This window comes from Lepisma saccharinum, chromosome 9 (assembly GCF_977018435.1).
Source record: "Lepisma saccharinum chromosome 9, izLepSacc3.1, whole genome shotgun sequence".
In the NCBI taxonomy this organism is placed as follows: domain Eukaryota; kingdom Metazoa; phylum Arthropoda; class Insecta; order Zygentoma; family Lepismatidae; genus Lepisma; species Lepisma saccharinum.
The window spans coordinates 68991732-69007787 of NC_139237.1; the positions used below are offsets into that span (position 1 = coordinate 68991732).

Here is a 16056-nt window from a genome sequence, read left to right on the forward strand (position 1 = left end):
GTTTTCAGCTCGGCAATGGTTTTGGGGTTATTTCTGTACACCTTGTCCTTAACATAGCCCCACAAAAATGAGTCACATGTGTTCAGATCAGGGAAATATGGCAGCCAAGCGAGTCCGCTTCCAGTGGCCTCTGGCTACCCCAGAGCCAGAATGCGGTCCCCAAAATACTCCTGCAGGACGTCAAACACTCTCATGGTCCGATGGGGTCGAGCTCCATCTTGCATGAACCACATCACAAACACTACCTGTTCTCTCAAACTTGCGAATCAAATTCTTGATTGTTAGCACACTTGGACCAGTTGTCTTTAACTTGTACTTGATCGCAAACTTCCTTTGCGCCGCAATCGGACTGTTATTGCTCGCATAATAGGCCTTCACAAGTGATATACGCTCCTGCACGCTGTACCGTGACATTTTCACTTGCAAATGGCCGACATCAACACGTTCCCATCATGCCCTGTGGCCAGACACGCAGTTTGGACGTCATCACGAGAACCGTTCAGAAATGATGATGGTTTTATTTCATATAGTTCATTAATTGTCACACTGTATGAATAAATACAAGAATACCCCGAAGTGTGTTTGTACGTCCACTTTATGCTCAGATGGGCAAATCTGGATTGGACCTACAGATTTTAACACTGAATCCAAACTAGTGTGAAATGAGCCTCCACTGGGATTAACCCGAGGTCCCTTGATGACAAGGCAACAACATTATCACTGTGCCATCGGAAAGGCTCTGTTTAACCTTTTCATGCAACAGAATATCTAACGACTAAGAATTCCTTGAATTCTAGGAATTATGAATGAATTGTCTGATTCACCACATAACCAGTAGTTCAAAAATGTGTAACTTCTGTACAATTTAATACAGCTTTTTCTACCTAACAAATACAATTTTACATGTATACTGCTGTCATACCCTTTCTCCAGCATATAATAAAACCGGAAAAAGCAATGTCCATTGAATTCATTTTTGTATAAGGTGTTAGACAGGGTGGTCTGTTAAATTACTTCAGTTGCGTTTATTCATTTAACTACCATTTCATTCATAGTAGAACCTCTACCTTTAGAAACAACTTTTATACAAGGGCCCTGTTTTTGGTATTTCAGTCTTCTCTTTAATCTGTAGGTCATGTCTCTGCATAAAGTAGACTTGAAACTTTGTCCGAGTTCAAGGTCCTCTCTCAATTCTTTCTCTCTCAGTCACCTACTCACTAAACAGTTGACAAATACGAATATGATCAATCTCAACATTATACAGGGTGATTCATAATTTCCTCCAGGGTTTTGAATGTTGATAGTACAGGAACTATAAGACATACAGCAAAAAAGTGCATATAAGTACATAAAGTATCTCCCTAAGTGTGCACTCGTAATAGGTCCCATTACTTAATTGTAGATTTAGCCGCTAGGTGGCAGTGTAATGCATACACTGGTGAACAAGGAGCAAAAGTCCAAATCTTAAAACAAGTGACAACACTAGGCTAGGTGTGGCCCAATTCGGAGCTGTAAATGGGAGTTGCAATTTTGACATGCTGCTAGGGCTACAAAGCTTTCTGCATCTTGGAATTCGCTAAATGTGAGTCAGTTGCGAGACGTGTGTGGCAGGAACTTGATTTCAGGTTTGATGTCTGCTGCACCACCAGGGGTGTACATTTCGAGCACCTGAAAGGTGCGTACCAAACTTTGAAAGATTCTTTATGTACTGATATGCACCTTTGGCTGTATGTTATATACTAGGGATGGGCCAATATGAAATTTTGACCGATACCGATAAAGTACCGATATAAAATTTACCGATACCGATAACCGATATTCTACCGATCCGATATAAAATTAGAAATGGTCCTTGAAGAACCTAAAAGGTTCATTGCCCTCCTTAATAAATGTGTTGTTTCAATGTGACTGCAGTGAAAAAAGAAATTGCATATTTAGACATTTACATTTTTAAAAAGTAGGGCATGGAGATTATCCATAAAAATTACAACAAAATGGCAGAATTTTGCACTAAATTATCAGATATTTATCGATATATCGGATCGGCAAAATAATCGGTAATTTTACCGATAAACCGATACACCGATATACCTATATCGGCCGATACCGATAGAGTACCGATTAATCGGTCCCATCCCTATTATATACACATTCGAAAATCCAGGGGAATTATGAATCACCCTGTATATGCAGCATCTCACTGCTATGTGCCCATATAAATAAATTTTCCTTACATCAAGTGTTCCTGATTCAGGTCTTACGTTGAAGCCAGGGAATTCTATGATTTTCTTCACGTCATACTTATCTCTTGCACCCTCGACTACGATCTCACCATCCTCATCTTCAGGATCTGCCACAGCTGAAATAAATAGAAAAAAGAGTATATTATCAAGAATTTACACTTTTCCTACATTTCAAACATATTAATTGGTATTCCATTGACATAAGTATACTTAGTATCAGTAAAATTATGGATAATTTTAGCAAACTGATATTTCTATAAATAGTAGGGATGAGACAGATTAATCTGTACTCTATCCATACGAGCCTGTGTATTAACCAATCCAAAATATCTATAAACATCTTATAATTTAGTGCAAAATTCTGCCATTTTGTTATAATTTTTATGGATAATCTCCATGCCCTACATTATAAAAAAGTGAATGTCTAAATATGCAACTTATTTTATACTGCAGTCACCTGGAAATAAACATTTATTTATTAAGGAGGTCATTGAACCATTGTTTCTTGAAAAACCATTTGGAATTTTATATTGGATCGGTACAATATCTGAATTAGTAAATTTTATATTGGTACTTTATCAGTATAGGCCAAAATTTCATATCAGCCCATCCCTAATAAATAGCCTGCAATTCAGTACAAAGTTTTTTTTCCAGTTCATTTTGTTATTTCCTTTAATGAATCAGGGTGTCCATTCTAGGACCATGATAAAATTTAAGTATAATTCCCGGTTCTTAAGTAGAGCTTTCAAAAAATTCAAGGAGACAAGCAGATGTTTTTCCTATGTCAACTTTATGTGCTAACCCCTCTTGCCACCTACACACACACACAAATTATTAACAATATATAGGGTTTGTGTGATTCCAATGTATCCAAAAATTCTAATTCAATTCAATTAAACAGTACATATTTAAAAGATTTAATTTAAGGTGCGGTGTTTACATTTGCCATTTCACATCCTAAGACTAGAAATACATCTACAAGCACGTATCAAATGTTATGAGATACACTAATCTACAAAAAATTCTCAATTCTAAAAGAATTTCAAACTCAAATTTGCCTATCAACTTCAAGATATTTAACTTGCAATAATCTTCAGTCTGTCAGAAAGACTGTTCTGCAAAGGACCCTCAAAATAAACAAATTCAGAGAATTCTGATTTATTTTCCATGCAGCTTTCTTTCCCTTACTTGATGAAAACGAAAGCTAAACTAGGAAAAACTTGCCTCAGGACATTAATAAATATGTATAAATTCAATGGTATTTGGATTAATAAAGTTATAATTTTTGATGCCTACAGAAAAAAATTCACGCAGAATTCCCGGTGAGTAGCCTCCCCCTAAATATAAAGGTTAATTTATGTCCTCTAGTCTTGTGAAGTGGATGTCTGAATACAGGGTTCTTGTATCCAAGACAAAGTCCATTGCAGCCATGTGATTAAATACAGAGCATTCAAAATGATCCTGCTCTCAAAGTTTCAAAAGTTGTTTCTAGGCTGCATGACAGGATGAACTAGCGACCATTTGAATAGGGAGTGGTACAGAGTTGAAAATAGTCAAACGGTCAAAATTACTGACTTCACTGACTAAAAAAAATGATCAAATGCTGACTAATTCCTGAACAATTTCATGACACTCTGGCGATAAATTAGAATTCTAAATAAAAACTGGGGTTTCATTGGAAATATATTGCCTGATGTCCACATTATCATAAACAAACTTTGAATGGTTTTTTTTACTGAACACAAAACTAAATGCTTTTATGAAGATTAGAATGTTTTCATTATTGTACAAGATCATTTCAAGTATCAAATATTTCCTCTTAAAAATAATAAGAAACAAGTCAAACTTGTCTTAATTGTGCTTTGTTTTTGTATAAAAGAGTCATTAACAAACTCTTTTCATTTCTAAATAGTTTCTAGTTCTCTTCTTCTAGCACAAATTTTGCAATGATGACTCCCATATTATTCTTTGTCGTCTAAAACTACAAACTACACTTGCAGATGATGGACCCCAGGAAGGAGTTGAAAGCCAGGAGAGAATCTTAGTGCCCTTTTCTATCTTGCTGTGCTTGTATTATTATTATTAATTTGTTTAACAAAATGGTGTTTATTTTCTTCAGCAGCTTGTCACTGACAAGTATCACCATGTATCCCTCAAAAGGAAGTAATAAAAACAAACAAAAAACACAAGCTGCAGTTCTAAAAAGAAAAAAATATATACACTTTACTCACAATTTAAAAAAAAACTGAAAGATTTGTAATTTTTGCCACACACACAAAAAAAGATTCCTCAAGGAGGAAACGAGCATGTTCAGTTTTGAGGCAACCATCACTGGGGAAAGAGCTACTATATATGTGTGTGAGGTGAGTGTGGTTATATGATTGGGAATTGGTGTAGAATAGGGTTCCTATAATTTATTTTGTTTATTTATTTTTTCTTATTAGATCATTAGTTTATTCAAAATTCCTATCACTCTTATCTTAGTTCATGCATTAACCCATTAATGCATGGTGTCCGATTAATCGGACGTTGACATATTTACATTTTCTGTAACACTGTTTTACTTTAATTGGTTATATTTATCAAATCTAGTTCTTTGGCACCTCTGTGATGCATATGTTACCCCACGAGCTTGGAAACATTGTAAATTTCCCGCAAAATTGTAAGGGAGTGAAGCATGGAGAGAGAGCTGTACTGCGTGTCTGCGTAACGGGAAAGCTAATTTCAATTCATATGTAGTAGTGGACATTTATCCGAGATGTGTTTTGACAAATATGCGTAAGAAACATTAGTAATCAGATATGTAACAATAAATTGTGCATTAGTTTCATCCCTGAGCTGCTATTGCGAGAGAAAATATAGTGTCCGATATATCGGACTCTATGCACATTGAGCACTTTATGCATATTTTCAATTTTCTGTAAAATGTTCGATACCTTTGATGTTTAGACATTGTCAATGTATATATATATGTATGTATGTGTGTGTGTGTGTGTGTTTGTGCATTAGTGTGTGTATGTGTGCATATTTATGTGTATGTGTGAGTGTTTATGTGTGTGCGCATTAGTTTGTGTGTCTGCATGTGTATGCATATATGCGTGTATGTGTGCGTGTTTATGCATCATTGTGTGAATGTGTGCGTGTTTATGCTTTAGTGTGAATGTGTGCGTGTTTATGCTTTAGTGTGAATGTGTGCGTGTTTGTGCATTAGTGTGTGTATGTGTGTGTATATGTGCCTGCGTGTGTGTGTGTGATCAAATTTTGACTACTTTGAAGAATGAAGATGTGGAGGAGGAGGAGGAACAACTCAACTCATTTATGTTACACCACCAGTGGATGGCAAGGATACAGACGAAGACTGTGATAAATCTGTAGGTGAGCATGCGGCCAATCTAAACAATTTTTGGCAAAATAATTACGCTAATGAGCGTTTGTGAGGTGCAAACTAAGATACGAAGTTGTGTTGATTGTGAAGGTTCATCCAGTAATGTAGAGTCTACATCTACCACTACACATAACACTGGTGCTTCAAAAAAAGAATACGTCTTCAGACTAAATCAGGACCCTTGTGGAAGAAAAGTGTACCTTCATTCTAATTACAAACTGAGTGCTGCCCTATTGAACCATCTGAAGAAGCACGAAACTGTGAATCACCATTAGACTTTTGTAATTTATGTTTTGATGAGGACATGCTAAATCTTATAACAAATAAATCCAAATTGTATGCTTCGCACAAAAATATTGATCTTGATTTGACGAAAGAAGAACTTCTTGTTGTTCTTGGTGGTCTCTTGTTGTCAGGTTATCCAAAATATTCAAACAAATGTATGTTTTGGTCAAAAGAAAAAGATACTCCTTCGATACTTTCTGAAAGCATTCGTTGTGGTCGGTTTGAGACTATTCTGCATAATATTCATTTGAAAGACAATACACAAATAGATGAGTCCTATCATCTGTACAAGATACGGTCATATTTGGAGAAACTTTCCTCATCTTTCAAACAGCATGGGGGTGTGGACGAAAGGCTTTCCATCGACGAGAGTATGATTCCGTACTACAGGAGGCACTACGCAAAACAGTTCATTAGAGCAAAGCTGATCCGTTTTGGGTTCAAGAACTGGGCAAAAAAACTCTAGTAGTGGTTACATGATAGATTTCCAGTTGTACACAGATACAAACTGATAACGGACGATTGTGTTCTGTACTCTATTAATAATAATAATTTTGTGTAATTAGTTGATTTCTATTCCAAACGTTTCCTTTTGTATTGTTTCTTCGAAATATGTGTATGTATTTATGTATGTATGTAAACATACACATGACCAGTGGCAGCGATTAGGGGGGCAGTTGCCATCCCCATTTTTCGTCACTTTTGCACCCGCACTATGATAGATCTTCTCTACAAAGGGAAATACGTATATACTGTCTTTGCCTCCTACATTTGGCATTGGCACCTTGCCCCTCCCCCCATTTTGGAACCCAATATCCGCCACTGCACATGACTGATCATAAGCGTTTTATTTTCTTTTGGTTACATATTTTCCACAGCAATACTTTTTCCTTGGGACAGCTATTTATAGACAAAACATGAAAGTGATCATTGTGCACAGTGTCCGCTTTATTGGACACACGGAAGTGATCGTAGTGCACAGTGTCCGATTTATCGGACGCACTGTATCTCTTACATACATTGTAAAAATAAAAATGTATCGGATAGTGTGTCTTATTTGAATTGTACTGATACCAAAACCATGAAAAAAATTTCATGAAAGGGGTTTGTAAACTTTATGCATTAATGGGTTAAGGAACTCTTTCGTAGAAATTCTCGGTCATATGGCCACACCCACTTCTCCCCTGGTCCATAATAGTCAATTTATTATGTTGCGCTTTTCATTGTATTTTGCATTATAAAGAATTGGTTTACATGAAATGGAGTTATAAAAAATAGTTAATGTTAATTGTTAATTTAATGAAAGGAAAATTTCACTGTTACAAAAAAATTAAAGATTAAACTTTGTGATTTGAATTAGACAATAATTTCCTCGATTGATGGACTCTTCTAGCAGTTGAGTTGCAAAGTGTAAAAGATCTGAAATATGGGACCTTTTTACAGCTATGTCACAACAGCAAGATGGAAAAGAAACCCATGTGGAAGCACATTTTATGAAAGAAATGTGAAGAAATAGCACTGTATCTTCTATGTGGTCCGATACCGGGAAGAAGTTTCTTATGAGATATTGTACTGAATTCGTTATTTTGTTAGCAACATTCAGCAGGGGATGGTTAGATGTAAGAAAATTTATCAAAAATTTAACTTTGCCTGAATTGAAATGTTATTTGGGACCGGCATTCTATTTGTATCAGCTAAGATAGGTATATTTTACCAAAATTATATTTCTATAAATGGTGTCCTTCTTCACTTAGATCTGCATATAAAGCTTTAGAGTTGTTTAACATCAAATTAAAGTTGTCAAAGAGTTGTATCTGATATAATGTTAATACACTACTAAATACAATAACACAATACCCTACTAAACTGAAAACATCAAGAGATAGAGGAAGTATTATTTTTTAAAAAAATACAATTTCTGTTATAAACTCACCATTTCCTGTGGAATCAAACAGAACTATTCCAGAATGTTTAATTCTAGCTTCTTCAAGCCATCCGGGAGGATACCCGAGCGACCGCATGCGATAAATGTAAGGTGGGAGTTGGTCTTCGTCTAAGTCCAGAGCCTTGCGCAATCCCTTGCTCATTCTGCCAGGCAGGAACTGAGAGAATCTGGAGTCTTCTTCATCATGATAGCGGCTGAAATTTCATCGATACATTGAAGCATCTAAACCATAATGAATTCACAAAGTGTTGAAGCCATTTGTATAATTCTCATGAGATCAGACTTGTGAATAACGATCAGTGGGGACACTGAATTTTCACGATCCGCGAAAATGAGAAAAACTTGTAATTTGTAGGGTACTGCAAATACTAGCATCCCCAGTGAAGATATATGCATTAAATTTTTATTTGCAAAATGTCTGTTTTACAATAACATCCTATTACAAAATATTACCAAATTACATCATAAAAACCTGTGATACACAACAATGAAGGCTGTGTGTTTGCATTACCAATTTGTGACAAGTTACAAATGTCAAGTATCATCTCCTTTCCCCACCCATCCAGTCTCGATGACTGTCCGACTAACCTAGAAAGAGCTCCAGCTCTGCTTTTACTGTAATTAAACTTGACAAGACATGGAAGTAGAATGGGTTGTCAAGCTTTAATTAAAGGGTGTCTACCAAAATAAAAAATCCATTTTTTTCCCCTTTTTCTTAACATTTATTTAATAGCCCCCTACTTAGGTATAGTCGGAAATTAAGGAAATATATATTTTTATTCAATGAAAACCCCTACCACACGGCAGGTTAAGATGAAAACTGAAGCTGTGCTTTAACAAGAGATTTAGAATTGCTTTAATTATTTAATGGATGTAAAAATTAATGCTTCAGACTTCATCCTGGATGGGAAAAGGCCACATTACTTCATTAAATATTCTTACAAAACTTCACGCATACAAGAATGCAATTCTTAAGAAACAAATCTTAATCAGAACTCAATACAATTTTAGATTTCCAAATATTCAATTTTATCAAATCCCAGTACAGGTATATAGCAAAACATTCTTGATCAAAAGCTCAATTTCTTGACTCTTTCTTGAATTTTCTTTACTTTCTTGATTGGTAGACACTCTGATTTACCATACAATTGCATCCCTACAGAACAGCCAAACTATGAAAGTGAGAGAAACCAGACCTTAAAAGGGAGATTTCAGACTGAAGCGACATGTGACAGGGTGGGTTTTTACCAAAGCGGCACAGGCTCCGTAGTTTATAATCAAGCATTTATCATGCATTGGCAAACAACAGACCACGGTGACACGACACAATAAAAAAAAAACTCAATCTGAGCAACTAGCAAGTGAAGCTTGTCCTGTTGCTTGTCGCTTTTATCTGAAGCTCTCTTAAGATATTAACCCATATTTTCCACTTGATTGTGCTTAATTTTGTGGCAAATATCGCAAGACAATTTACCTCACATCTTTCCAAAACTCCAACAATGAACATTACAATATGCAATCTCTCAAAAACAAAATAAGCATGCCCCAATGGCAATTATAGTTGATAGCAACAGAAATGTAACACACACAAATATGCAAAGCAGAATTATGATTCGTAACTTGGCTACGAGACAGGCAGCTACTCATACAGCATTTGCAGACATTCTTCGCAAAGTGATTAGTACAGAGTGCTGATGCCAAGGTTCCCGGGCTCGAATTCCAGTCTGTTTGTATCTTCATCAATTTCATCTAATCATCACGATTACCTATAAGTGGTAAAATAGCGATGATACATAACAAAAATCAAATCACACAGCAGTTACATCACAACTAAAATTGTACCACTACTAGGACACCAATATCTGCAGTTGCATTGGTGGACATTATAGTCACAAATGGTATTCTCCCTGAATAACACTGAAGTCTAGTTTGGACCTCAATACTCAAGGACATGTAAACATTACTGCAACCTAGCATAAAACACGATAACATACCAGGAACTGAAACCTAAATGTAACACATAAATATTGCAACTAACCCGCTCTTTGGAGTTCCCCCTCGCTGCATAAGAAATGAACGTCTATTCTTCGTAATATTCATATTGTTCCGTGGCAAGGAACATTCTGTCAGCATATGGCTTCCAAGGCAGTTGAAGCAAGTGTTCTTCGGAGGGCACGACTTCTTCTTTCCTTTCTGTGGAATATCGTCTGATGAAGTTTGAAGGAGGGTGTCAAATTTCTGTAAAATAGAAATTAATAGTGATATTTTCATATATATAATTTGGACATGAATTGATAATAAAAAGCTGAAACAAATAATTTTAAAAATAATAAAATATTCATTCCTGACCATGTACAATTGCAGGTACTGTCATAATGAGAGTACAGTAAGAAAAGGATTTTGTGGGTACTTGCATTTTTCTACAAAGTGCACTGTGTTGTACCCAGTGGCCCCCTCAATGGTCACTTTCGTATCAGCGGAAATAATGCTCAACAAACCTCTCTCGAACACTCAAGTTCATTGAGGATCGCTGTGTACTATAACTTCTCTGCAAGAACCAATATCACACTGTAGCATCTAACCTTAAAATGACACCATTTACTTTCTAATATCCGGAAAACAGAAAAATACAAACCCTTGCTTTTATTCAGAATCTGTTCTACATATAATATACATCTCGATGACATGAAAAATTTGAATTACAGTCTCAGACTTACTTTGTATACAAAAACATTAAGACCAATTTTTGAAACATACCAGTTATCTTATATGCGAGTCCATTTACCCTGCATAAAATTACATTATTTTACCTTGTTCTACTCTTTAAATACCTATAGTGAATATATATGTTATATATGCACAGCATATTCAATATTAGAATGTTAATACATCCAACCAAAATATTGTGTATTTATGCTTTTGTCCGACTGTTTATATGGAATTTTAAGATTATGTGGAGAATTATTAAATTACATATTCATATAGTTGTATATATGTGCTATACTTTATGTTATGTTTGTGTGTGTGACTATATTAATGTATATTGTTACATGTTCCTTATCTGAATAGAAAAATGTAAACTTTCCTGTAATTGGAGAGATTTTTTCTGTTGGAAGCAATTCAATAATAATAATACCAAGGATGAACAGTGTTGCTAACTTTCAGTATGCTTTATTTCCGGTCATACTGTACACTGCAACATGTCGCTTCTCGGCAACCCCGTGCTATGCACAGACATCAGAAAAGTATCAGTGATTAAATTCATCCAATACTCTCTGATACCTGTGATATTGGTAGATGGCTGTTCTAAAAAAAGCATATCTTGTTTCACATCTCACTAAATTTCCATGTAAAGAAAATCATTATTTTACCTGTTCGTAAGCAGGAACAACGAACTTCTTCTGAGCAGAAACAGGTGTATTGTCCAAAGTGAAGAGAGGTGGCTCATCATCTTCTTCTTGGCTTTCTTCTGTTGATGCTGCCATAATCTCAGACACTGTTAAGCATAGTTCACCATCTTCAGAAATATCAAACTGTGTATCACCATCTGGAGCTAGTTTTCCCAATGAATTCACCACGACACTTTTGTACTTTCTGTAAAAGAATATGTGGGAATGTTACATTTTAAGAAAAAACATCTCAATGGGTATTCTAAAACTACAAGCAAACATAACTTCATAGTGCAGACACTTCATACTCCACGAATCAACTGTTAGCGACTTTCAGGGGTGCCCATCAACCCCAAATTGGTTCATCAACCCCTGCCGCCCAAAACAATATTTTGACACATATAGAGTAACTTATTTTAATTTGATTTGATGTTTTAAGTCCACTTTGTGCACAGAAAGGCTAATCGGGACTGGACCTATGGTTTAAAGTGGAATCCAAACCACTGTGTGTCTCCACCGGGTATTGAACCCTGGACCTCTTGGCTACAAGGCGACATTACCACTACGCTATCAGGGAGGCACTGATTTTAATATGAATGCAATAGCCTATCAAATGGTCCACAGAAAATATAAATTCTTGACACACAGAAAGCTAGCCTGCTCATTGATTGGTAACACAATTATAATGTCAAAAAAATAAATTATGTACGAGGGTGGATCATTAAGTATCGCACAACAATGTTTTCCTGAGATGTTATTGTGGCTGGAACGTTTTTCATAAATCTCACTTCACCACTGAATTTCTGGTGAAATTCTAGCCCAAAACTATACCTCACATTCCCCCCCTTCCCATTTAAAGAAATGAAGTTGGATCCAAGATGGCGGACATTGTAATGACATGCACCAAAAAGTTTCCCACTAAGCCTAACATATTTGAGGGTTTAGGGTACACAATTTTGACCTTAATATTTACTATGAAGGAATAATATTATACACAAATATAATTGTAACCTATAACATGCTTAACGTTACAAATTTTGTGTCATCTGGTGGGTATTCGAATTACTTCTGTCATGCCGAAGGTGTCTACCATTGATTTGAGAAAAGCTGTTTCCGGTTTATTTGGTGATAAATAATCACAGTTCATGTCGCCGGCTACAATTAATTATCCATAGTAGGAAACACATGTGCAATGCAGTTTTCAAGGGCTGACAGCCTAGTGCAGAGGATATTTGGGGGTCTATATGCCACAATTATACCAAGTGATTTGATATGTACTTTCAATGATGCACATATATTTCTATATACAATCATATTGTTAAACGTTTGAGGGATTTCATTTTTGTCATGAAGACAGAAATATGGATGATGTTGTCAACGTCCATTTACATGGTTACAAGCATTTTGAATATGTTCCAAATAATGATTTAGCCATAGGCGATTTGAAACCTTTTATTAGATACTTATTTATTTTGGTAAAAATTTACTATCCATCAGACACCTATAACTTCTTCGTTTCGTTAAATTTTTGACATTTGTACTTACCTATCTGCTTCGCGGAACATTCCTTAAGGTGTATTGATGTTTTTTGATCAAAGTAATTGCAATTTTTCACATTACGAGTACTTCTTTCTCGTAATCTTTTCGCTTAACTGAGACACAATATGGCACGTACACCTTCCTACATAATCGCGCGTCATGCTTGGTTTTGTCTATTTCCATTCGTTATACAGTGTTTCAACCTTCGGAACCCAAGAAATACCCGAGAAAAAACTCATCTGATCTATTTTTAACTTTTTCGCATTGTTTTACGAAGAAAATTGTAATGTTTCGTGGTGCTATTCATCCCGGAATCGGTGGGAAATTTAAACTAAAAAATTATTTTTGTTTGAAATTTTTTAGTCCAAATTTCCCACCGATTCCGGGCTCCGCCTCTGGGGTAATTGACCTACCGCTACCACGGCCCCGCCTCCACTCCCCGGCTTTCTCTAAAGACTCCCTGGTAAAGGTACGTTAGAAATTGGCCAGAGTCACATGCCCCCAAATTTCTAAATTTGAAGAAATCCATTTCCAGGATACAGAAAAAGTACCTGAATTTCACCACGCATCCACGACACGTCATATACCCACACCCCATTCCTTCTAACGAGTAGCTTACATTCACTGCCACATTTTCGACATTCCTTTCCTTTCTTCACAATCCCGTGTTCAATTAAATTTAAAAAATCCACAGGATCTTCCACACCCGGTACAAATTTCACCACGCATCAATGACATGTCATGTTTCTAACTTTCGTTGAAAACACAGACAGTTCGAAACGCTGGATACACAATAAACATGAACAAAACACAATCACGACGCATGATGATGTACGAAGGTGTACGCACCAAAGGCTATTGTCCATCGAAGAATTAATTTTCAACAAAGAACATGAATTTCCGCTATGAAACATTCCCACATCACACAAAACACCTTCCAGATGTTAGACAATGCTACAGGAAGTTATTACCATAAGTAGTTTCTTGTGTAAAAATGAAGAAATCTATTCGATGAATAGTAAATTAGTTATTTTCCTGTAGTTTACGGTTATTACAAGCATAAGAAAACAGTTTTTCTTTGTGACGTTTCAGGAGAACACACGCTCCTTTCATCAGACATTTATTTTCATTTTGACTAAAGATACAGTTATAACAATGGTTAGTAATTTTTAAACAAAAAGAATCTGTTATATAATGGATGTTGTCAATGTTACATTGTTGTAATATAGCAACTTAACTGTGAAAAAAACAGTCTGTTTTATTTAAATTATGAATCCAAAATATCATCAGGCAATTCAAATTCATCATTGTTTTCACAAAGTCTCTTGATGTTTTCTGTTACATTAAATTTTAAAGATGGTGGCTTACTCCATTTGTGAAAAAGAAAACTCCATACTGGATCTATGTTACCATTTTCATTATTTAATTTATTCCAGTGTTCTTCTGCAATGAACGAAGCTTCCCAGACATTCAACTCTGTGTTTCCCGTTAATCTTTTTAAAACCCTTCTCTTTTTAATCAAATGCTTCTCTTCGATGATATGAGTTGACAAACCTGTTCTTGGGTTTAGATTTATAATGTCCAAATCGTGTTCGTGCCATCTTATTGCCATTTTCCTTGCTGTTTGTCCCACATAATCTTTTGAACATGAACAACTTATATTATATATTCCTGTGGTTTCCACATCTGGTAGAGAGTTTCTCATTTTGAATTCATTAAATGTACATTCCAAACTTCTTGGTGATTTAAAAACAATTTTGAAATTAAAACTTCTAAAAATTTTTGCAATTTTATGTGAGAATCCCTTGTGGAATGGAATGCACACAAATTTCTTTTCAACAGATTTTTCATCTTTGTCTGTATTTCTCTTTTCCTTTAGTTTTCTTGCAACTTGTTTTTTGATGTTTCAAAGTAAACAATTTCACAGAAACCTCTCGAAACCCTATAACTAAAATAATAAATGAGGTAAAGAAAGTAATTGAAAGCAGTATCACGATACCAAGAGAAATGAAGAAAAAACTCATTGTCAAGAATTCAACCCTGCCGATTGCCTTTGGACTACCAAAAACTCACAAACCGGGAACTCCAATACGACCCATCATTGCAACTTTCACACATCCTGCATACAAACTATCCAAATATTTAGTTGAAAGACTTGCTATAATTAAACAACAAACACCATTCAGTGTTAAAAATGCATTTGAAGTGAAACGGAAACTAAAAAATATTGTTTGGAATAATGAGTATCGTATTGCAAGTTTTGATGTTGAAAATTTATATCCTAGTGTCCCAATAGAAGGTGCCACAGATGCATTACACAGATGGCTTATTGAGATGAAGGTTAACCCAGTAGAATCATGGGAAATGGTTCGATGGTTTACTGTATGTGCAAATTACAATTACTTTCTATTTGATGGCAAAATATATCAGCAAAGTAATGGTCTATCAATGGGAAACCCAGTATCCGGAATCATCTCCAGCATTTTCCTTCATTACATAGAATCTCCAATTGTTAATGCGATAGGTGCGGATATCAAACTCTACATCAGATATGTAGATGATGTGCTAATTATCGCTAAAAATGAGAACACCATCATGGACGTATTTAAATTATTAAATGAATCACATCGTCGCATAAAATTCACTTGCGAACCCATGAATAACAATGTAATTTCTTTCCTTGATCTGCAAATTAAGACAACTGACTCAACAATTCAAACATCAGTCCATAGGAAAAAATTAGCGGGGGAAAAATATATCCATGCCAAATCAGAACATTCGCGTATAACAATGGATAACATATTTTTAAATTTTTTCCTGAGAGCACAAAGACTATGTTCTAATGATGAGGATATCAAAAATGAAGAAGAAAGGCTCTTTAATATAGCAAAAGAAAATGGTTTTCACACTAACAGAATAAACCAAATCAAAAAACAAGTTGCAAGAAAACTAAAGGAAAAGAGAAATACAGACAAAGATGAAAAATCTGTTGAAAAGAAATTTGTGTGCATTCCATTCCACAAGGGATTCTCACATAAAATTGCAAAAATTTTTAGAAGTTTTAATTTCAAAATTGTTTTTAAATCACCAAGAAGTTTGGAATGTACATTTAATGAATTCAAAATGAGAAACTCTCTACCAGATGTGGAAACCACAGGAATATATAATATAAGTTGTTCATGTTCAAAAGATTATGTGGGACAAACAGCAAGGAAAATGGCAATAAGATGGCACGAACACGATTTGGACATTATAAATCTAAACCCAAGA

At 35.3% G+C, this 16056-nt stretch overlaps 1 protein-coding gene across 1 annotated transcript in view; it reads right to left on the reverse strand.

Annotated features, from left to right (window-relative positions):
• The window catches only part of LOC145992117 (zinc finger CCHC domain-containing protein 8 homolog), a 31306-nt gene that overhangs the window by 12119 nt on the left and 3131 nt on the right, over positions 1 to 16056 (reverse strand). The window contains exons 2-5 of the mRNA XM_083128363.1: positions 11230 to 11452; positions 9897 to 10096; positions 7847 to 8052; positions 2235 to 2359 (exon numbers count right to left, since the gene is read on the reverse strand). Coding sequence (XP_082984489.1) covers positions 2235 to 2359; positions 7847 to 8052; positions 9897 to 10096; positions 11230 to 11452 — 754 coding nt within the window. The remainder of the gene's footprint in view (positions 1 to 2234; positions 2360 to 7846; positions 8053 to 9896; positions 10097 to 11229; positions 11453 to 16056) is intronic.